The sequence below is a fragment of the Rhinoraja longicauda genome, chromosome 2, assembly GCF_053455715.1.
Source record: "Rhinoraja longicauda isolate Sanriku21f chromosome 2, sRhiLon1.1, whole genome shotgun sequence".
NCBI lineage: Eukaryota > Metazoa > Chordata > Chondrichthyes > Rajiformes > Arhynchobatidae > Rhinoraja > Rhinoraja longicauda.
The window spans coordinates 34,664,234-34,687,039 of NC_135954.1; the positions used below are offsets into that span (position 1 = coordinate 34,664,234).

Sequence of the window (22,806 nt, forward strand, 5' to 3'; positions counted from 1 at the left end):
GGGAAACCACAAAAGAGGGCTGGGGAGGAAGGATGGGAGGGAAATGGGCAGAAGCAGTAAGAAATAATAAATTCAGAGAAATTAAGCGGGGAAAACATTTAAAAATAAAAATAACAACAAAACGTGAGTTGATAGATGAGATATATTCTGCATTTTAATGGTTTCATCACACATACTGTTCCCCCACAACACTGATTACACTGCGAAAGGCATAGCGAACGGCTGTCTTTGCCTACTAAAATGGCAGCCGTTCCGCTCCTTTGCGTACTACACTTCAGTATAAGCGATTTCAACGGAGTGGTCCATCTTGTTCCTCTAGTGTCTTTGATAATCAGTTTATCAGGCACCATCTGTGGCAAACGAAACACAATGTTTCAAATGTTGACTCTCTTTTCAGATGCCTAGCCTACTGAATTTTTTCCACATTTCTGTTTGGGTTTCAAATTTCTAGCAACTGCAGGGTTTTTTTACCTCATATGCCCCTTCAACTTTCACACAAGCATATCATCCATTCCTTGCATATTTTGTCATGTCTCTGATGAAAGAACAGTTGCCCCAAATTGCTTTCAACTTCATCCGTTAAGCAGGTCTCTAAGATGTGTAAAACCTAACCGACTTTGGGATGGGAGGATTTGATTTATCAATATTAATACAAAATAAAATAGAAAAACTGACAATGTTCGGCTCGAATCAGGTTTATAAGAGGATCGACTTTATTGTAACATTAATGATCCTAAAGGCCTTTGGTACAGTAAATGTGGAGAGGATGTTCTGATTGTTCTGATTGCCCAGGCTGACAATGAAATCATTCTTATCACATGACAACACATTGATAATTTGCTGCCTACAATTAAGGTTGATTTAAAAAACACATTGTGACCCTTTGCAAAACCTATTCACCCATGAATTTAGGAATGTTTTGTAGTTTTTTGCTTATTTTATTATTTTAATATTTTTAACCTTAAGTTGTGAAGTTCAAGATAAATGTGATTCTTCTTGCAATCAAAAATTTCAAAAGAATATGAATCTTTGCCAAATGTGGCTTTATTGATTGAGCAGTTTCCTTCTTACCCCGATTCAAAGTCCAGTCGTGCCAAAGACAAAGATAAATGAAACCATATAAACTGATTAGACAATATCATGTAAGACTAAGAGGAGGCAATCTTTGGCACATGATCTGATCTTTAGAGTTCTAACTATGCGCATGGAGTATAACATCCCAGATGTTACAGGAGGTATAGACCATGAGATCATTAACCTCGTGTCCACAATCCGCTGTGTAATAAACATGTGTGGACACGTAATAGATGCCCGGAGTCTCTTGCCCAGAGGAGGTGAATCAAGGACCAGAGGACATAGGTTAGAGTGAAGGGGAAACGATTTAATACTGAGGGGTACCTTTTCACACAAATGGTGCTGAGTGCATGGAACAAGCTGCCAGAGGAGGTAGGTGCGGCAGGGACTATCCCAACATTTAAGAAGCAGTTTGACAGGTTTGGATGGATATGGACCAAATGCTGGCAGGTGGGACTAGGAAAAACAAAGTAGTAAAGAGTGGCAGTGAATGTTGGTAGGAATATCCAACATTATTATCTGAATGATGTCAAGTTAGGAAAAAGGGACGTACAACAAGATCTGGGTGTCCTAGTGCATCAGTCACTGAAAGGAAGCATGCAGGTACAGCAGGCAGTGAAGAAAACCAATGGAATGTTGGCCTTCATAACAAGAGGAGTTGAATATAGGAGCAAAGAGGTCCTTCTGCAGTTGTACAGGTCCCTAGTGAGACCGCACCTGGAGTACTGTGTGCAATTTTGGTCACCAAATTTGAGGAAGGATATTCTTGCTATTGAGGGGGTGCAGCGTAGGTTTACTAGGTTAATTCCTGGAATGGCGGGACTGTCGTATGTTGAAAGACTGGAGCGACTAGGCTTGTATACACTGGAATTTAGAAGGATGAGAGGGGATCTTATCGAAACATATAAGATTATTAAGAGGTTGGACACGTTAGAGGCAGGAAACATGTTCCCAATGTTGGGGGAGTCCAGAACCAGGGGCCACAGTTTACAAATAAGTGGTAGGCCATTTAGAACGGAGATGAGGAAAAACTTTTTCAGTCAGAGAGTTGTGAATCTGTGGAATTCTCTGCCTCAGAAGGCAGTGGAGGCCAATTCTCCGAATGCATTCAAGAGAGAGCTGGATAGAGCTCTTAAGAATAGCGGAGTCAGGGGATATGGGGAGAAGGCAGGAACGGGGTACTGATTGAGAATGATCAGCCATGATCACATTGAATGGCGATGCTGGCTCGAAGGGCCGAATGGTCTACTCCTGCACCTATTGTCTCTACCAGAGCATCGAGGATTGTGAATTTAAGGCATAATTATCAAAGATGGACTGATTTAAAATGGGATGGACCATTGATCCAAAACTGGGAAAGAGCAGATATTTTGAGGCTAACAAGGAGGGGGTTACGCTTTGCACAGCAGAGAGGAGAGAATGGGTTTTGCAGACATAATTGAGTATTTTAAGTTCAGTAATTGCTTAACTGGAAGTCAATGTGGATTTGTAAATGCAAAGATGGTGGGTGAAGTTAGAACATGGGTTGGAGAACTTTAAGTAAACTTATGGAGGAGGAATGAGGCAGGTTAGTCACAGGGCAATCGTATTGTTATCCAGTGAAAACACCGGGTGGTGCATCCTGCAGTGGCTGCCTCGCCAACAGTCAGTCTGTCCTTTCTTCTTTTTGTTATTTTTAGTATGTGTTAAAAGTATGTTTTAGTATTCCTTGGTTTGTTTAAAGTGGAGGGTGGGGGGGGGGAGTTGGGGGAAACATTTTTTCAATCTCTTACCTCGACGGAGATGCAATTTTTTTCCGTTTCGTATCTCCGTCCCCACTGCGGTCTAACATCGAGCAGTTGGCGGCCTTTCCTGGAGACCAACCCGACGCTCCAAGCAGGTGTCTGCGGGACTTTAACTTAGCAGAGATTGCCATCCCTTTGCCGGGGATTGAAGCTCCAACTGCGGGGCCTGTGGACTTTATGCCTGTGATGCCCGCGGTCTCTAGTAAGAAGAGGCCAACTCAGGAGCTGCGGAGTGAGTTTCAACCACTCCAGCACAGGTGTTTCGATCACCCCGACGAGGGCTTCGATTGTCGGCTGTGGGAGCTTTGATTACCCCGACTGCAGATGGTTTGACTGCCTTGACCGCAGGAGAACAAAGAGGAAGATGGTTGAACTTTATTGCTTTCCATCACAGTGCGGAATGTGGAATCCACTGTGATGGATGTTTATGTTAACTTTTATGTGGTTGTGCGTCTTGTTGCTTTTCACTTGGTATAGTTGAATGGTAACTCAAATTTCACAGTACCTTAACTGGGACATGTAACAATAAACTGACCTTGATAACAAAGATATGGATAAGGGTTTCAGTAGCAAATGAAGCAGACTTAATTTTAGCTACCAATTTCTACTTGTAGGAAATCTCCTCCACTTCTGATCTGACCTATAACACACATAGTTCCAGTACCGGACACTGCATATCATCAGAGTTATGTTTCATTTGGGAATCAACTCCTTCATTTCAGATAAGGCCGCAGACAAGGCCGAAGTGTTAAACCAGCAGGTTTGCTCAGATTTTACGGAAGAAAACCTAGATGAATTCCCGTCATTGAACTCACAACAAACTCCAAAAATTGCAGTTCTTAAGGTAACAACGAATGGGGTGCAGAAATTATTGGAAGAAAAAAACCCAAAGAAGGCATCAGGACCAGACCAGATACCAGCCAGAGTTTTAAAGAATTGTGCAGCAAGCTTAGCTCCAGTCTTTCAAAAGATTTTTCAGAAGTCTGTGAATAGTGGAGAACTCCCAGAAGATTGGCTGATTGTTAACATTGTCCCCATCTACAAAAAAAAGGAGATAGGATAAATCCTGCAAACTATCGCTCAGTTTCACTGAACTCCATACCATGCAAGATTCTCGAACATATAATCCACCAACATATCATGGACCATATTGACTTCCACAAGGTACTAACAAACCACCAACATGGCTTCAGACGGGGTTGATCATGTGAAACCCAACTGGCGGGACTCATCGATGACCTAGGCAGGTCACTCGATAACAAGGGTCAGACTGACCTGAGATTATATTAGACTTCAGTAAGGCTTTTGATAAGGTTTACAAGCACAACCATGTAGGAATAGACGGCAACATCCTAAAATGGATTGAGATCTTTTTGACAAGGAGACACCAGCGAGTTCTCTTGGAGGGAGAGATGTCTATTGAAACTCCTGTGACATCAGGTGTGCCACAGGGACTGTCATGGGTCCATTGCTCTTCCTACTGTATATCAATGACATTCCAAATGCAGTTTTGTCCAGAGTTCGACTCTTTGCAGATGATGCCATAATTTATAGAGAGATTAAAACACCAGAAGACAGCGTGTCCTTACAGATGGATCTGGATGCTCTCTGTGAGTGGGGAAAAAACCTGGCAGATGTCATTCAATACAACCAAATGTCATACCATGCATGTCTCACACAAGACTAAACCACTTTTATTGGAATACAACATGGGTAGCCATACATTACTTGTTGTCGACCATCACCCATATCTAGGAGTCGAATTAAGCAAAGATTTAAGTTGGGCGAGGCATATTGGTCAAGTGTCTAACAAAGCAAATAGAACGCTCGGTCTTCTTAAAAGAAATTTCCACGCATGTAGTACATCTGTCAAAGAGAATGCCTACGTCCTTGGTCAGGCCCAAATTGGAGTATTGTGGAGCTGTATGAGATCCTTTCAACAGCAACAACAAGATCACCCTGGAGAAAGTACAACACCGAGCAGCTTGCTTTGTATGTAATGACTACAAACGCAAATACAGCGTGAATAATATGCTGACTTCTCTCGGATAGGATACCCTAGAGCTCTTCAAAATCAGGCTAAGACATTGCAATTTACAAAGAGACTCACAAAATCACGTCATCAAATCTTCCGTCATCCCAGAGCACCAACTGCCATGAAACAAGTCAAAATACCGGTCCCTACATCACCAACTCGCTGAATTTCAATAAACTTTGCTAGCAATATTCCCTTTACCCTAGGACGATAAGGGAATGGAATATGTTACCACCCAACAGTTCCTGATGTTCAGTCATTTATTAAGGGGATTGAGCAACTAGATCTCCTCAACAAGGTCAAAAAGGCCCACTTCAAAATTGAATCACTATTCTACTCACTCCGACCTGTGTGAGATAACCACTTATGAGGTGTTTGCGCAGTAATCAACCAGAACCAGATTTCGCCATAACCGACAACACCCTCTTCCCTCCTCACAGCATTCAAATTCAAATAAAGTTCACTATATACTACAACTGGAATGGCATTCAAGCAAATGTTATAACAAAAGAATTGTGGTTGTCATGTGTCAACCTCTTTTGTATTCTCTGCATGAACAAAAAAAAAATTCTCAGTAAGATTCGCACAAATACCTTATGTCGAATGGGATATGCTAAAGTCATGATGTTATGTCAATGAATATATATGCTTTCTTTATTCTAGTTCCAATAATGATTGTGTAATCATTAGAAATAGATGCTGCTTCCTTTCTTTCATAGAACGTTGTGGGCTTGCTGGAAACAAAGACATTTTCACTAGAAGTGAAAAGGGTTAGATTCTATGCAAGTTTCTTTATTACCTTGAGGAGCAGCTGGTCTAGTGAGATCAAGATGAATGAGTACAATTAAAAGTTCATTGTAACTGGGTGGCAGTGTGAACTGTGAGGAAGATGCTATGAGGTTGCAGGGTGACTTGGACAGGTTGTGTGAGTGGGCGGATGCATGGCTGATGCAGTTTAATGTGGATAAATGTGAGGTTATCCACTTTGGTGGTAAGAATAGATAGGCAGATTATTATCTGAATGATGTCAAGTTAGGAAAAGGGGGCATACAACGAGATCTGGGTGTCCTAGTGTATCAGTCACTGAAAGGAAGCATGCAGGTACAGCAGGCAGTGAAGAAAGCCAATGGAATGTTGGCCTTCAAAACAAGAGGAGTTGAGTATAGGAGCAAAGCGGCAACTAAAGAGTTGTACAGGGCCCTAGTGAGACCGCACCTGGAGTACTATGCATTTTTGATCTCCAAATTTGAGGAAGGATATTCTTGCTATTGAGGGCGTGCAGCGTAGGTTCACTAGGTTAATTCCCGGAATGGCGGGACTGTCGTATGTTGAAAGACTGGAGCGACTAGGCCTGTATACACTGGAATTTAGAAGGATGAGAGGGGATCTTATTGAAACATATAAGATTAATAAGGGATTGGACACGTTAGAGGCAGGGAACATGTTCCCATTGTTGGGGGAGTCCAGAACCAGGGGCCACAGTTTAAGAATAAGGTGTAGGCCATTTAGAATGGAGATGAGGAAAAACTTTTTCAGTCAGAGAGTTGTAAATCTGTGGAATTTTCTGCCTCAGAAGGCAGTGGAGGCCAATTCTTTGGATGCTTTCAAGAGAGAGCTAGATAGAGCTCTTAAAGATAGTGGAGTCAGAGGGTATGGGGAAGGCAGGAAAAGGGTATTGATTGTGAATGATCAGCCATGATCACATTGAATGGCGGTGCTGGCTCGAAGGGCCGAATGGCCTACTCCTGCACCTATTGTCTATTGTCTATAACTCACAATGTTCGTGTAAAAGGTGGAAAGTACAATCTTTACCCAGGACACGTACATCGGGTCGAAGAATTGTAACAAATTAGACATCAGATTTACTCGGCTACTGTGTGTGCAAGTTGTGAGGCTAGGTTGCCCCTTGTTACCTGCCAAATAGTAATACATTGTTAATTAAATTACTTGACTAAGAGCCAGAACTCCAGAGTATTAACCCAGTGACATCCAACTGTGGCAGTTAGTGAATTAAATGAATCTAGAATTACAGCTAGTCTCAATAAAGGCAACAATGAAAAGACTTCTATAAAAAAGATCGCTATAAAAACACATGTGTTGGAATGCCCTTCAAGAAAGGAAATTTCTCATCCTTACTTGGTCTGGATATATGAGATTTGCCTTTCAAATGCTTCCTCAGTTCAGTGAAAATGAAGGATGGACAATGGCATACCAAATAGAGCCTACATCCAACATTCCTGAAACTGCATTAAATGTCAAGGAAAGACCTCAATGCATTTGTCTGCTGGGATTGCAAACATTGGTAACTGCCACAAAAAACATGGTGTACAATAATCCTAACGAGAATTCTTAAAGAACATTTGGCCGGGATTTTAAAAAGCCCACTGTCGCTGCCTTTGATGTCCATTTTGCAAAAGCATAATTCTCCATAACCACTGGAACATCAAGCCCTAATAAGATAGCCATTCATTCATCACACTCAGAATTTTTCATCCCACTTCCTCTAGCCTTGGCTCTTATGTCCATGCCAAGAATGGGTAATGTGGAACACCAAAGGCCTTAACCAATCCGAAACACCATGTACATCAATTAATAATTCAAGCCTGGAGAAATTCTCATAGAAACAAGGAACATCAGATGCTGGTGTACACAAAAAGGTACAAAGTGCTGGAGTAACTCAGCAGGTCAGGCAGCATCTCTGGAGAACATGGACGTTTCGGGCCGGGACCATATAACCATATAACAATTACAGCAGGGAAACAGGCCCGTTCTGCCCTACCAGTCCACGCCGACCACTTTCTCTGACCTAGTCTCATCTACCTGCTCTCAGACCATAACCCTCCAATCCCCTCCCATCCATATACCTATCCAATTTACTCTTAAATAATAAAATCGAGCCTGCCTCCACCACTTCCACCGGAAGCTCATTCCACACAGCCACCACCCTCTGAGTAAAGAAGTTACCCCTCATGTTACCCCTAAACTTTTGTCCCTTAATTCTGAAGTTATGTCCCCTTGTTGGAATCTTACCCACTCTCAAAGGGAAAAGCCTACCCACGTCAACTCTGTCCGTCCCTCTTAAAATTTTAAAAACCTCTATCAAGTCCCCCCTCAACCTTCTACGCTCCAAAGAATAAAGACCCAACCTGTTCAACCTCTCTCTGTAGCTTAAGTGCTGAAACCCAGGCAACATTCTAGTAAATCTCCTCTGTACCCTCTCCATTTTGTCGACATCCTTCCTATAATTTGGCGACCAGAACTGCACACCATACTCCAGATTCGGCCTCACCAATGCCCTGTACAATTTTAACATTACATCCCAACTTCTATATTCGATTCTCTGATTTATAAAGGCAAGCATACCAAACGCCTTCTTCACCACCCTATCCACATGAGATTCCACCTTCAGGGAACAATGCACAGTTATTCCCAGATCCCTCTGTTCCACTGCATTCCTCAATTCCCTACCATTTACCCTGTACGTCCTATTTTGATTTGTCCTACCAAAATCCTACCTTCTTCATACGTTCTGAAACACCACCTATCCATGTTCTCCAGAGATGCTGCCTCATCCGTTGTGTTACTCCAGCACTTTGTGTCCTATTGAAAAATCCTTAATGATTTAAATTATCGATTTATGTATTTGGTACTAAGTTTCCACATGTCAGCTGCCTGACACAAATAAATGGTGAATATCAGGTGCAGCACAAGATTCCTTTGCTTTGTGGTTATCTGAAACTGGTGCATCGATCAAGCCTCTGGTTCGGTTGGTGACTAGAGAAATCTGATATTGACTGCTCAGAGTTTTTTCCAGAGTCCCAAGAATGGCTTCCTGCCCATCTTGGAAATGTTGAGAAATTTGGAAAAATTGGAGAAGAAAAACTGATAAAATTGTGAAAAAATACAATATTTTATAAGTAATGAAAATGAATTTCACTCAACAAATTCTAAATATGCAAGATTGAGTTTGAATTAAATCAATGAGTCAAGTATACTGACCTTAGTCAAGATTGCAGCACAGATTCCCAGAATGGGGCTCAAAGCCAGAATCACCAATGCCAACTTCCATCCTTTCATAAAGCCAACCACAAACCCAGCTACAAAGGTGGTCAGTGACTGTATGAGAATGCCTATTTTATCACCAATACCATCATATATATTTGAAATATCACTGAAAAACAAACAGAACACAATCAAAGAATGTAATCTGGTAAACAGCAGTATGCAATAACATGTTATTCACTCTTCAAGTCTTCAGCGTTTTCATTCCTCTTTCATCACTGGAGTTTGATGCCTTCTAGACAATAGACAATAGGTGCAGGAGTAGGCCATTCAGCCCTTCGAGCCAGCACCGCCATTCAATGCGATCATGGCTGATCACTCTCAATCAGTACCCCGTTCCTGCCTTCTCCCCATACCCCCTCACTCCGCTATCCTTAAGAGCTCTATCCAGCTCTCTCTTGAAAGCATCCAACGAACTGGCCTCTACTGCCTTCTGAGGCAGAGAATTCCACACCTTCACCACTCTCTGACTGAAAAAGTTCTTCCTCATCTCCGTTCTAAATGGCCTACCCCTTATTCTTAAACTGTGGCCCCTTGTTTTGGACTCCCCCAACATTGGGAACATGTTTCCTGCCTCTAATGTGTCCAATCCCCTAATTATCTTATATGTTTCAATAAGATCCCCCCTCATCCTTCTAAATTCCAGTGTATACAAGCCCAATCGCTCCAGCCTTTCAACATACGACAGTCCCGCCATTCCGGGAATTAACCTAGTGAACCTACGCTGCATGCCCTCCATAGCAAGAATATCCTTCCTCAAATTTGGAGACCAAAACTGCACGCAGTACTCCAGGTGCGGTCTCACCAGGGCCCGGTACAACTGTAGAAGGACCTCTTTGCTCCTATACTCAACTCCTCTTGTTACGAAGGCCAACATTCCATTGGCTTTCTTCACTGCCTGCTGTACCTGCATGCTTCCTTTCATTGACTGATGCACTAGGACACCCAGATCTCGTTGAACTCCCCCTCCTCCTAACTTGACACCATTCAGATAATAATCTGCCTTTCTATTCTTACTTCCAAAGTGAATAACCTCACACTTATCTACATTAAACTGCATCTGCCATGTATCCGCCCACTCACACAACCTGTCCAAGTCACCCTGCAGCCTTATTGCATCTTCCTCACAATTCACACTACCCCCCAGCTTAGTATCATCTGCAAATTTGCTAATGGTACTTTTAATCCCTTCGTCTAAGTCATTAATGTATATCGTAAATAGCTGGGGTCCCAGCACCGAACCTTGCGGTACCCCACTGGTCACTGCCTGCCATTCCGAAAGGGACCCATTTATCCCCACTCTTTGCTTTCTGTCGGTCAACCAATTTTCTATCCATGTCAGTACCCTACCCCCAATACCATGTGCCCTAATTTTGCCCACTAATCTCCTATGTGGGACCTTGTCGAAGGCTTTCTGAAAGTCGAGGTACACCACATCCACTGACACTCCTCTGTCAATTTTCCTAGTTACATCCTCAAAAAATTCCAGTAGATTTGTCAAGCATGATTTCCCCTTCGTAAATCCATGCTGACTCGGAATGATCCCATTACTGCTATCCAAATGCTCAGCAATTTCGTCTTTTATAATTGACTCCAGCATCTTCCCCACCACTGATGTCAGACTAACTGGTCTATAGTTACCCGTTTTCTCTCTCCCTCCTTTCTTAAAAAGTGGGATAACATTTGTTATCCTCCAATCCACAGGAACTGATCCTGAATCTATAGAACATTGAAAAATGATCTCCAATGCTTCCACTATTTCTAGAGCCACCTCCTTAAGTACCCTGGGATGCAGACCATCAGGCCCTGGGGATTTATCAGCCTTCAGTCCCATCAGTCTACCCAAAACCATTTCCTGCCTAATGTGGATTTCCTTCAGTTCCTCCATCACCCTAGGTTCTCCGGCCCCTAGAACATTTGGGAGAATGTGTGTATCTTCCTCAGTGAAGACAGATCCATAGTAACGGTTTAACTCGTCTGCCATTTCTTTGTTCCCCATAATAAATTCCCCTGCTTCTGTCTTCAAGGGACCCACATTTGCCTTGACTATTTTTTTCCTCTTCACGTACCTAAAAAAACTTTTGCTATCCTCCTTTATATTATTGGCTAGTTTACCCTCGTACCTCATCTTTTCTCCCCGTATTGCCTTTTTAGTTAACTTTTGTTGCTCTTTAAAAGAGTCCCAATCCTCTGTCTTCCCACTCTTCTTTGCTATGTTATACTTCCTCTCCTTAATTTTTATGCTGTCCCTGACTTCCCTCGTCAGCCACAGGTGTCTCTTACTCCCCTTAGAGTCTTTCCACCTCTTTGGAATAAATTGATCCTGCAACCTCTGCATTATTCCCAGGAATACCTGCCATTGCTGTTCTACCGTCTTCCCTGCTAGGGCCTCCTTCCAGTCAATTTTGGCCAGCTCCTGCCTCATGCCTCTGTAATCCCCTTTGCTATACTGTAATACCGACACTTCCGATTTTCCCTTCTGCCTTTCCATTTGCAGAGTAAAACTTATCATGTTGTGATCACTGCCTCCTAATGGCTCTTTTACCTCTAGTCCCCTTATCAGATCAGGATCATTACACAACACTAAATCCAGAATTGCCTTCTCCCTGGTAGGCTCCAGTACAAGCTGTTCTAAGAATCCATCTCGAAGGCACTCTACAAACTCTCTTTCCTGGGGTCCATTTCCAACCTGATTTTCCCAGTCTACCTGCATGTTGAAATCTCCCATAACCACCGTAGCATTACATTTTTGACACGCCAATTTTATCTAGGCCCATCACAGTGGGTCTATCAACCAGGTAGATGCTTGACATATTCCCTGGTTTCAATAAATTGTTATGTATTTTTGTAAGCTTCATTCAGAAATGTTTCATGTAGTATAGAAACATTTACTGTTAGGTGTTTATTAAATATCTGGCAACATCAAGATCCTCTCGATTGCATGAAATGTTGGAGACAATACGAATTAGCAGGTGTGGAATGGTGAAAGAACAGTGTTCCATCCCATGCAGTCAATCCCTCCTGTTTCCTGGTTGCACTCGTAGAGCTAAAAACAATGACCCTATGGTAGCTGCCAAAATATATTAAAACCAGATTCTGCTAACTTGTTTGAGCATCTATTGTCATAATGCCAGCATTGAAGTACAAGCATTTGAACAATAACAGGCAAGAAAAGACTCATTAGACCACCCATTCAGCTCCATATATCTATATATATATATATATATATATATATGGCCTCCTTGGTGCTCTAACAATTTAAATTATTTATGATTCCATGTGGTTAGTATTAGGACATTAGCTTTGTAAAATATGTTACAGACTGATTTGGCTTCACGTGGGTTATAAGTTCATAAGTTCTAGGAGTACAATTAAGCTATTTGGCTTAATAAGACGACTAAACTCAGAACAAAGTGTCAGAGAGATTAATTCTACTCTGCCATTCAACCATGGCTAATCTATCTCCCTCTCAAGCCCATTCTCCTGCCTTCTCCCGTCACCCCCTGACACCCTTATGGGGCCACAGCTGACAGATGCAGCCTAATGCAGAGGAACCAAATATCATGAACAAGAATCGGTTTAATACCAAAATGAGGGTGGAACACAGTATTATGTGCTTAAAGCTGTGTATAAAGGTCAGGACCTGAGTTTTATTTAATCACTCCAAACAACATGGAAGGACGATACTTTGACCGATTAGGTTTATGCTGGCTCACAAAGTATTTACTTCACCTCACTAATTTTCCCCTAAAACCTTTTCTCCACACATTCCCCTCACATCCCCATCACATCGTCCACTCATCTATGCTTTAGAAAGCATCCTATTGGGATGCGTTTCAGCTTGGTTTGCAAACTGCTCTGCTGAAGACCACAAAAAATCGCAGAAGGTTATGATTAAAGCCAGTCTTCCCCTCAACTGATTTCATTTACACTTCACGCTGCCTTGGGAGAGTAGTCTACATAATCAAGGACCACTTACACCCTCGTCATTCCCTCTTCTTCCTCTCCCATCAGACAGAGGATATAAAGCTTTGCAAGTACAGCACCAGATTTAAGAACAGCTTCTTCCCCCACTCTTATTAGACTCTTGAATGGATCTCACAGCTAAGGATTTATTTCCAATCTCCCGATCTATCTCATTGTGGCCCTTGAGCTTTGTAAAAAAACTGCACTTTCTCTGTGGCTGTAACATTATATTCTGTACTTCGATGCTTTTCTGTTTTTGCACTACCTGTGATACTCATGTATTGTTTGATTGTAATCACGCATGGCATGATTTGCCTGGATAGCATGCAAAACAAAATGTTTTGCTGTATCTCGGTACATGTCACAATAAAATAATTTACAGTGGCCAAATAACCTCCCAATCATGCACGAATCAATGAAAAATCACTCGGGCATTATAACAACTAATAAAATAAGTTAAGAACTCTGTGTATAATTAAAAATAAAAGCTAAGCTGCCTTAGTTTAGAACTATATCGACAATAATTTGCACAAATTATATGTAAGATAGGATTTCTGCAGTCCTTGATAAGTTCATTGGCTGAAGGTTCTTTCCCAGTCACAAAACATCCTGGATAATCCTCCATTGGCTCAAAATTGTGGAGGTTCTTTTGGCAGAAGGTTTGCAGCAATTCAATTAGTTGAAACTCCTCTATCATCTCAAAGAGAATTATGGATAAACACTAAATGCTGGCCTTGCCAATAATGGCCACTTACAATGTATGTATGTATGAATGAGAGTGAGAGTGAGAGTGGGCGACATGGTGGCGCACCGGTAGAGATGCTGCCTTACAGCACTTGCAGCACTGGAGACCTGGGTTCAATCCCGACTACGGGCACTGCCTGTATGGAGTTTGTGCGTTCTCCCGGTGAACTGCGTGGGTTTTCTCCGAGAACTTCGGTTTCCTCCCACACTCCAAAGACGTACAGGTTTGTAGGTGAATTGGCTTGGGTTTATATACTTGGTATAATTGTAAATTCTACCTAGTGTGTGTAGGACAATGTTAATGTGCAGGGATCGCTGGTCGGTGCGGACTCGGTGGGGCCGAAGGGCCGGTTTCCGTGCCATATCTCTAAACTAAACTATATATATGAAATTAAAGTCTGTATTTGTGATCACTTACTCAGTTAGACGGGTGTTGATCTCACCAATCTCACTGACATCAAACCATCCAATTTCTTGACGCAACACAGCATGAAATAATTCCATTCTTATCTTCTTTGTCTGTCTTGCTGCTGCCAGTGACCAGAAGGAAATCTGGATAAAGGCTGCAATTAAAACACCTCCCCCTGCAACTACATAGTAATAGGAAAATCTGCAAAGCAGAAGAAAAACTGTATTGAAATAAAAGTACTGGAATTAATATGAAGCTGTTGCGAGGCATTAAATAATAATTTAATTTCTTTGATATACAGCATCTACTGCCATCCACTCTGCAATCCCGGAGGACTGGAAAGTGGCAAAATGTATTCCTTTGTTATGAAGTGAAGTAGAAAGAATCTATGGACTTGTAGGCCAGTGAGCCTTGTTAGTGTTAGGGAAGTTATTGGCGAGGATTCTTTGTAATAGGATTTACTCTCATTTGGAAGAGAATGGGTTATTAATGGACAAACAGCAAGGCATCGTATGCGTCAGGTCATGTCTTACTAACTTGATTGGATTTTTAAAAGTGATAAATGTGATTGATGAGGGTAGGAAGCTGTCAACAAGAATTATAGTAAGGCATTTGATAAAGTCCCCCATAGTAGGCTGATCCAGAAGATTAAGATGTACAGGATTCACAGTGATGTGGTTGTATGGATTCACAGCTGGTTTAAAGATAGAAGCCAAAAGGTTGTGGTGGAAGGGTGTTATTAGGCTTGAGTTCTGTGACCAGTGGAGTTCCACAGGCATTGGTGGAGGGGCCTCTGTTGTTTGTAATATATATAAATGACTTGCACGTAAATGAAGACGGGTTGGTAAGTAACTTTGCAGATGACACTAAGATTGCTGGGATTGTGACTGTGAGAAAAGCTGTCAAAATACTCAGCGGTATGAAGGTGTTGCATTTTGGGTTGTTGGGACCTTGCCGAACTTCCTAAACCTTCTAATGAAGTAGAGGCATTGGTGTGCTTTCGAGGCCATTGCTTTGGTGAGGCTGGTCCAGGACAAATTACTGGCAATATTTATTCCTCAGAAATATGGTATAGAATGGTAAAGAAATCATTTAGTATGCTTGTCTTCATTGGCATTGGGTATAAGAATCAGAAATATATGTTGCAGCTTTTTTGACTTTGGTTAAGCTGCATTTAGAATATTGTGTACATTTTTGGTCGCCATTTTGCAGGAAGGATGTGGAGTCTTTGTAGAGGATGTAGAAGTGGTTTACAGAATTCTGCATGGATTAAAGGGTATTAGCTATAAGGAAAGGTTATTTTCACTAGAGCGCAGAGGTTGCGGGGACAGATAATAGAAGTATCTAGAATGATGAGAGGCAATGATAGGGTAGACAGTCAGAACTTTTTTCACAGGATGGAAATGTCATAGACCATTGGGCATTGCGTTAATGTGCATGAGGTAAAATCTAAAGTAGGTGAGCAGGGCAAGTTTTTCTTTACATACAGGGTGTTACGTGCCCAGAACGCACTACCCGGTAGTAGAGGCAGATACGATGGTGGAATTGGAAGGGGCTTTCAGATAAGCTCATGGATATGCAGCAAATTGAGGGGTATGGATTACATGAGGCAGATGAGGTTAGTGTATCTTGGTGCCACTTTCAGCACAGACATTGTCAGCTGAAGGGCATGATTCTATGCTGTACTATTCTATGTTCCAATCTGAAATGGACTGCCCATCCTTTGTAGATTAACCCTGTTTGTTCTATTAAAGTGAATTAAATTAAAATCAGGTGGGTTTTATTAAGAAATCAGCTCCAACAGGTTTTGAACCAGGCAGCAATGTTTGAAAGTTACATCCAACCTTCTCAATTAAATGTTGCAATTACCATGGGATATTGCCTTTAAGAGATCATACATCTGGAACTGTGGACCCACCAGGAGATTATCTTATACCATATTTTAACTTAGTAGAGGAAAATATTTTCATCAAGGTGCACTTTCATAACCAAAGCTAAGCATAATCAAATATCATGTTTTCTTTCCGATTAAAGTTTTACTTTCCATCTGTGCCAGGTCAATAATGCATCATCCTAAAAAATATAATTTTAAACTGATATTACAGTTGATGGTGCAACAAATAACTTCAGGCATATCGTAATTCTAATTATTTGCAATTCTGAAATTACTAAAATATCTTTATGTCATCAACTGGAGCCAACCAGTGTGATTATAGAAATTAATACAAAAAGAATATAACCCATTTTGATGTGTTAACTACCTCGTCATTTGCTCTTCCAATGTTTCGGTAAAATTACCAGTTGCATTCAGCGTTGAATTTGCTGGAATGGATATGTTGCAGTTAGTATGTGCCCTTCTGTTCAAGTTAGTAACATTAATGGAAATCGTCATCACATAAATATGAGGAAATGATAACAAAGGATGTATAGAATGCAAGATATATTAATATTATCTACACAGAGACAACACGCACTCATGAGCATGCACCTGTACTCACACAGTTATGTCACACACACCGCACACACACACAGTTAGGTAATGCCATGACACTGAGAGTCAGTTCGGAAACAAGCAATCTTCTCTGACTCAACATGTAGTTGCTGAAGATGAAAGACTGGTTAAGCTGCGACATTGAAAAAAGTTGACCTAGAGTAGTTTCAGACATCAATGAATGTAAATAAATTCCAGTGAAGAAGAACAAAAAGCAAAGAGTTTAGGGAGTAAGGTTGTGATTGGATAGCAAGGAGTTGGAATGTAGGGAGGTGAAGTCATCTTTCATTTCTTCAAGGTCGTTAATGGAGCGGCAGCAGCGGATGATTTAAAAACGGGTAGGGGCCAGCCTGTAACACATACCTTCAAGGTCGGCAGAGGAGCGGCAGGTGAGGGAGTGAGGGCGGGGATTGGCTGAGGAATTTAATAAGCAAATCGGGAAGTTAGCGAAGTAGTCAATTTATCAACTAATATAAGCAAGGTTTGCTCTAGGGGAGCGGCCTTGTCGAGGGGAGTGCGAGTCTTTGGCTCGAGAGTCCTCGGTGAGGAGGCTGAGGGAGGAGACTATGCCAAAAGTTGAAGAAGGTGAGACGTGGTGAAGAAATGACAGGGAAGCTGATTCAGAGTGATGCTTGCAGGATGTGCCTATATGACTACCCCTGGAGTAAAGCTTGCATTTTCAGTCACCTTGGAGCTGATACCTTAAGTGGAAGTGATACCTTAAGTGTCCTGTGGAAAAAATCACATTTACAGTAAACCCTTGTTATTATGGACCTCTTTGGTCATATTGTTCACAGTGTACTATGTTTACATATTCTGTTGTGCTGCAGCAAGTAAGAATTTCATTGTTCTATCTGGGACACATGACAATAAAACACTCTCTTGACTCTTAGTAATGGATTTTAATTCTAGCGGATTGAGTATCCCCACAGTTATCACAGTTCACCAAAGAAATTGACAAGCCATCGAAATTGCACTAACAAAAAAATCATTTATAGTTGTTAAAAAGAACTTTGTACACTCAGCAGGTTAGTGTCTTTCGAAGGAGAAACGGAGTTAACGCCTAAAGTCAAAGTCCTTTCACACTGGGTATTTGGTTGTGGGAATCCCTTACTCTGTTATAGTGGACAATTGGCAATAAAGGACATCACCCCACGGTCCGTTATAATAAGAGTTTACTGTACATCAAAATCTGCAGAACACATTGACTTTTTTCATTGAATTTTATTACTAACTTCTATCATTGAACAAGTTGTATTGCTACTATGAAAATTAACCCAATAAAAAAACATTGTTTTCTAATACCAGAAGTTTGACAGGTTAATGCTTCTAGTATGGGTCTACCAGACAGAGTCTGGACATTTATTGAGCCATTTAACTCCCTCCCCAAATATTAGTTGGGAAATTTAAATTCAAATGATGGAAAGAAAATCTGGAAATTAAAAGAAAAATCTAGTTTTTACTTATAGCTGTAAGTTGTAAACGATTGGATTGAGTTTGGAAGCCCGTCAGGTTCAAGATTCTGCCTCAGGGCTTGAACTCCTCCATCCTCACCTGGTGCAGCCTGAAGATGACTCCACTTGCACCTACATCATTGACTCTTAGTGTGTAGGAAGGAACTGCAGATGCTGGTTTACATCGAAGGTAGAAACAAAATGCTGGAATAACTCAGTGGGACAAGCAGCATCTCTGGATGCAAGGAATGGGTGACATTTCAGCTCTGAAGAAGGGTCTTGACCCAAAATGTCACCTATTCCTTCTCTACAGCGATGTTGCCTGTCCCGCTGAGTTACTCCAGCATTTTGTGTTTATCATTGACTCTTACCTGCCTCCTCAGTTCAGAAGAAATGGGAGATTGATAGTGGGCTTGGCAGTAGCATTCACATCACAAGATTCAATGAATGAATAAAAACTTGAACCTCCAGTAATTTACAAAGAACATGGCATTACAGTGAGTCGCCTTGAAGTTCTGACACTGGTGTTATGTGGGCAAACATGATGGCTCATTGTTTCATATGTTGCAAGGATAATTACTTTATGGGTGTGATTGTTTAAGGGAGGAAGTTGAAAGGATTCGTAGAGTTATTGATAAAGAGCAGGTGCGGCTGACATGAATTGGGCAGGTTCATAAGTTCATAAGTCATAGGAATAGTGGTAGGCCATTTGGCTCATCAAGTCTACTCTGCCTTTCAATCATGGCTGATGTATCTTTTCCTCTCAACTCCATGATCCTGCCTTCTTCCCATAAACAATCAAATATCTGTCAATCTCCGCATTAAAAAGACCCAATGACTTGGCCTCCACAATCATCTGTGACAATGAATTCCACAGATTCACCACCCTCTGACTAAAGAAATTCCTCCTTATCTCCTTTCTAAATATACGTCCTTTTATTCTGAGGCTATGCCCTCTGGTTCTAGACTCTCTCTGGTGGAAACATCCTCTCCCCATCCACTCTATCCAGGCCTTTCATTATTCCACAAGTTTCAATAATGTCCCCTCCTCATCTTCAAAACTCCAGCGAGTAGAGGCCCAGTGGTGTCAAATACTCATTATACATTAACCCAATCATCCGCGGGAACATTCTCCTCCGGACCCTCTTCAACGCCAGAATATCCCTCCTCAGATATGGGACCCAAAACTGCTCTCAATACTCCAAATGTGGTCTGACCAGTGCCTTATAAAGCCTCAGCATTACACCCCGGTTTTTATATTCTAGTCCTCTCAAAATAAACGCTCACATTGCATTTGCCTTCCTCACTACCGATTCAACGTGCAAATGAACTTTTGAGGAATCCTGCACCAGCACACCCAAGTTTCTTTGCACCACTGATTTCTGAATCCTCTCCCCATTTAGAAAATAGACATATATTCCTACTACCAAAATGCATGACTTCACACTTTGCTACTGCATTTGTCTGCCACTGCTTTGCCCACTGTCCCAACCTGTCCAAGTCCTTCTGCAGAGTCCCTCTTTCTCCACACAACCCGCCATCTTCATGGGAACAGTTTGAGTTGCCCAGTTGCCCAAAGAGCTTACTGTAAAACATTATGATCCTATGAATGTGTAAAAAGGAACTACAGATACTGGTATATTCCGAAGATAGATATAAAATGCTGGAGTAATACAGCAGGTCAGACAGCATCTCTGAAGAAAAAGAATATGATAAGTTTTATGCTGCAATTTGAGAGGGAGAAGGTTAAATCAGAAGTGTCAGTGTTGCATTTGAACAAAGGGGTCTACGAAGGCATGAGAGGGGAGCTGGCTAAGGTCGACTGGAATAGGATCCGATCAGGAATGACGGTGGAACAGCAATGGCAGGAATTTCTGGGCATAAAACAGAAGATGCAGGATCTTTTCATTCCAAAGAGGAAGAAAGATTCTAAGGGGAGTAAGAGGCAACCATGGCTGACAAGGGAAATTAAGGATGGGATAAAATTAAAAGAAAACGTGTAAACATAGCAAAGAGTAGCGGAAAACCAGAGGATTGGGTAACTTTCAAAGGACAACAGAAGGTAACAAAAAAGGCAATATGGGCTGAAAAGATGAAGTGCAAGGGGAAGCTGGCCAAGAATATCTAATAAAAGCTTCTTTAGGTATGTTGAGAAAAAGATTAGTAAAGACAAATGTGGGTCCCTTGAAGGCAGAAAGAGATGAAATTATTATGGGGAACAAATGGCAGAAGAGTTAAACAGGTACTTACTTTGTGTCTTCCTCATCGAAGACGGAACCAATCTACCAGATGTACAAGAGGATAGAGGATCCAGGGAGACAAAGGAACTGAAAGAAATTTGCATGAGGCGAGAAATAGTATTGGGTAGACTGATGGGACTGAAGGCTGATAAATCCCCAGGGCCTGATGATCTACATCCCAGCTACTCAAGGGGATGGTTCTAGAAATTGTGGATGCATTGGTGATCATTTTCCAATGTTCTATAGATTCAGGATCAGTTCCTGTGGCTAATGTTATCCCACTTTTCGAGAAAGGAGAGAAAGTGAAAATGGGGAATTATAGAACAGTTAGCCTGTCATCGGTGGTGGGGAAGATGCTAGAGTCAATTATTAAAGAAGTAATAACGGCGCATTTGTAAAGGAGTAAGAGGATTGGACCAAGTCAGCATGGATTTATGAAGAGGAAATCCCGCTTTACTAATCTTCTGGAACTTTTGGAGGATGTGACAAGTAAAATGGACGAAGGAGAGCCAATGAACGTAGTGTATCTGGACTTTCAGAAAGCCTTTGATAAGGTCCCACACAGGAGATTAGTGGGCAAAATTAGTGCACATGGTATTGGGGGTAGGGTATTGACATGGATCGAGAATTGGTTGGCAGACAGGTAACAAAGAGTAAGAATAAATGGTTCCTGTCAGAATGGCAGGCAGTGGCGAGTGGAGTGCCACAAGGTTCGGTGCTGGGGCCGCAACTATTTACAATATATGTTAATGATTTAGATGATGGGATTAAAAGTAACACTAGCAAATTTGCAGATGACACAAAGCTGGGTGGCATTGTGAATTACGAAGAGGATGCTCGGAGGATGCAGGGTCACTTGGACAAATGCACGGCAAATACAGTGTAATGTAGACAAATGTGAGGTTATCCACTTTGGCGGCAAGAACAAGGAGGCAGATTATTATCTCAATGGTGTCAGATTAGGAAAAAGGGAAGTGCAACGAGACCCGGGTGCCCTTGTACACCAGTCACTGAAAGTAAACATGCAGGTACAGCAGGTAGTGAAGAAAGCTTATGGTACGTTGGCCTTCATAATGAGAGGGTTTGAGTATAGGAGTAAAGAGGTCCTTCTGCAGTTGTACAGGCCCCAGGTGAGACCACATCCAGAGCATTGTGTGCAGTTTTGTTCTCCTAATTTGAGGAAGGACATCCTTGCTATTGAGGCAGTGCAGCATAGGTTCACAAGGTTAATCCCCGGGATTGTGGGACTGTCATATGAGGAAAGATTGGAAAGTCTGGGCTTGTATTCACTGGAATTTAGAAAGTTGGGGGAGTCCAGAACCAGGGGGCACAGTCTCAGAATAAAGAGGAGGCCATTTAAAACTGAGCAGAGAACAAACTTTTTCACCCAGAGAATTGTGAATTTGTGAAATTCTCGGCCACAGAAGGCAGCAGAGGCCAATTCACTGGATGGATTCAAAAGAGAGTTAGATAGAGCTCTAGGGGCTAGAGGACGGAATCAAGGGATATGGGGAGAAGGCAGGCACGGGTTACTGATTGTGGATGATTGGCCATAATCACAATGAATGGCAGTGCTGGCTTGAAGGGCCAAATAGCCTCCTCCTGCACCTATTTTCTTTTTTTCTATTTCTGTTTTGCTTTATTAATGTTATCAACTCCAGAGTCTCCCTGCTCTCACAGTGGAACAAGAATGAGACTGAAATTGGAATAGAAGTGTCAAAAATAGTCACAGAGTCATACAGCACGGAAACAGGCCATTTGGCCCAATTTGCCCATGCTGACCAAGATCCCCTATCTAAGTTAGTCACAGTTTTAGTGCAAATTTTTTGTTTTTCTTTTTTACTTTCTTGCAGAATTTATGTGTAGTTTATGTATTATTTATGTTTTGGGCTGTTTAAGTTTATGTAGACATTAGACATTAGACATTAGACAATAGGTGCAGGAGGAGGCCATTCGGCCCTTTGAGCCAGCACCGTCATTCAATGTGATCATGGCTGATCATTCTCAATCAGTACCCCGTTCCTGCCTTCTCCCCATACCCCCTGACTCCGCTATCCTTAAGAGCTCTATCTAGCTCTCTCTTGAATGCATTCAGAGAATTGGCCTCCACTGCCTTCTGAGGCAGAGAATTCCACAGATTCACAACTCTCTGACTGTACTTGTGATGCTGCTGTAAGCAAGATTTTTATTGTCCCTGCAGCTCACTGTATTTGTGCATATTACTTGCGTTGATATTTTCTGATAGCCTTAAAATTCATTCTTCATTGTCTATCCACATATACGCTCCAGAAAACAAGAGGCCTATTACCAAGACTTGCAGCACCTGGCTCCATACATCCCACCATTCATTAAAATTCTTGTTAACCAATACCCGTTGCTTCCTGTCACTGAGCCGCTTTTCAACATTTGATCAGATTTTTATACAATTTGGCAATCTCCCTTGGATTTGTTTGACAGGAAAATCTGGTTGTGCGGAGTAATCCAGATTATGGCTTGTGGTGCTAATTAACACTGTGTTAATCAGCAACACGTCATAGGTGATCAATC

The 22,806-nt window shown here is 41.8% G+C and overlaps 1 protein-coding gene across 1 annotated transcript in view; it reads right to left on the reverse strand.

The window, feature by feature from the left end:
* LOC144609354 (ATP-dependent translocase ABCB1-like) overlaps positions 1-22,806 on the reverse strand; it is a 104,154-nt gene that overhangs the window by 68,592 nt on the left and 12,756 nt on the right. Inside the window, exons 4-6 of the mRNA XM_078427806.1 lie at positions 16,336-16,396; positions 14,084-14,275; positions 8,893-9,064 (exon numbers count right to left, since the gene is read on the reverse strand). Coding sequence (XP_078283932.1) covers positions 8,893-9,064; positions 14,084-14,275; positions 16,336-16,396 — 425 coding nt within the window. The remainder of the gene's footprint in view (positions 1-8,892; positions 9,065-14,083; positions 14,276-16,335; positions 16,397-22,806) is intronic.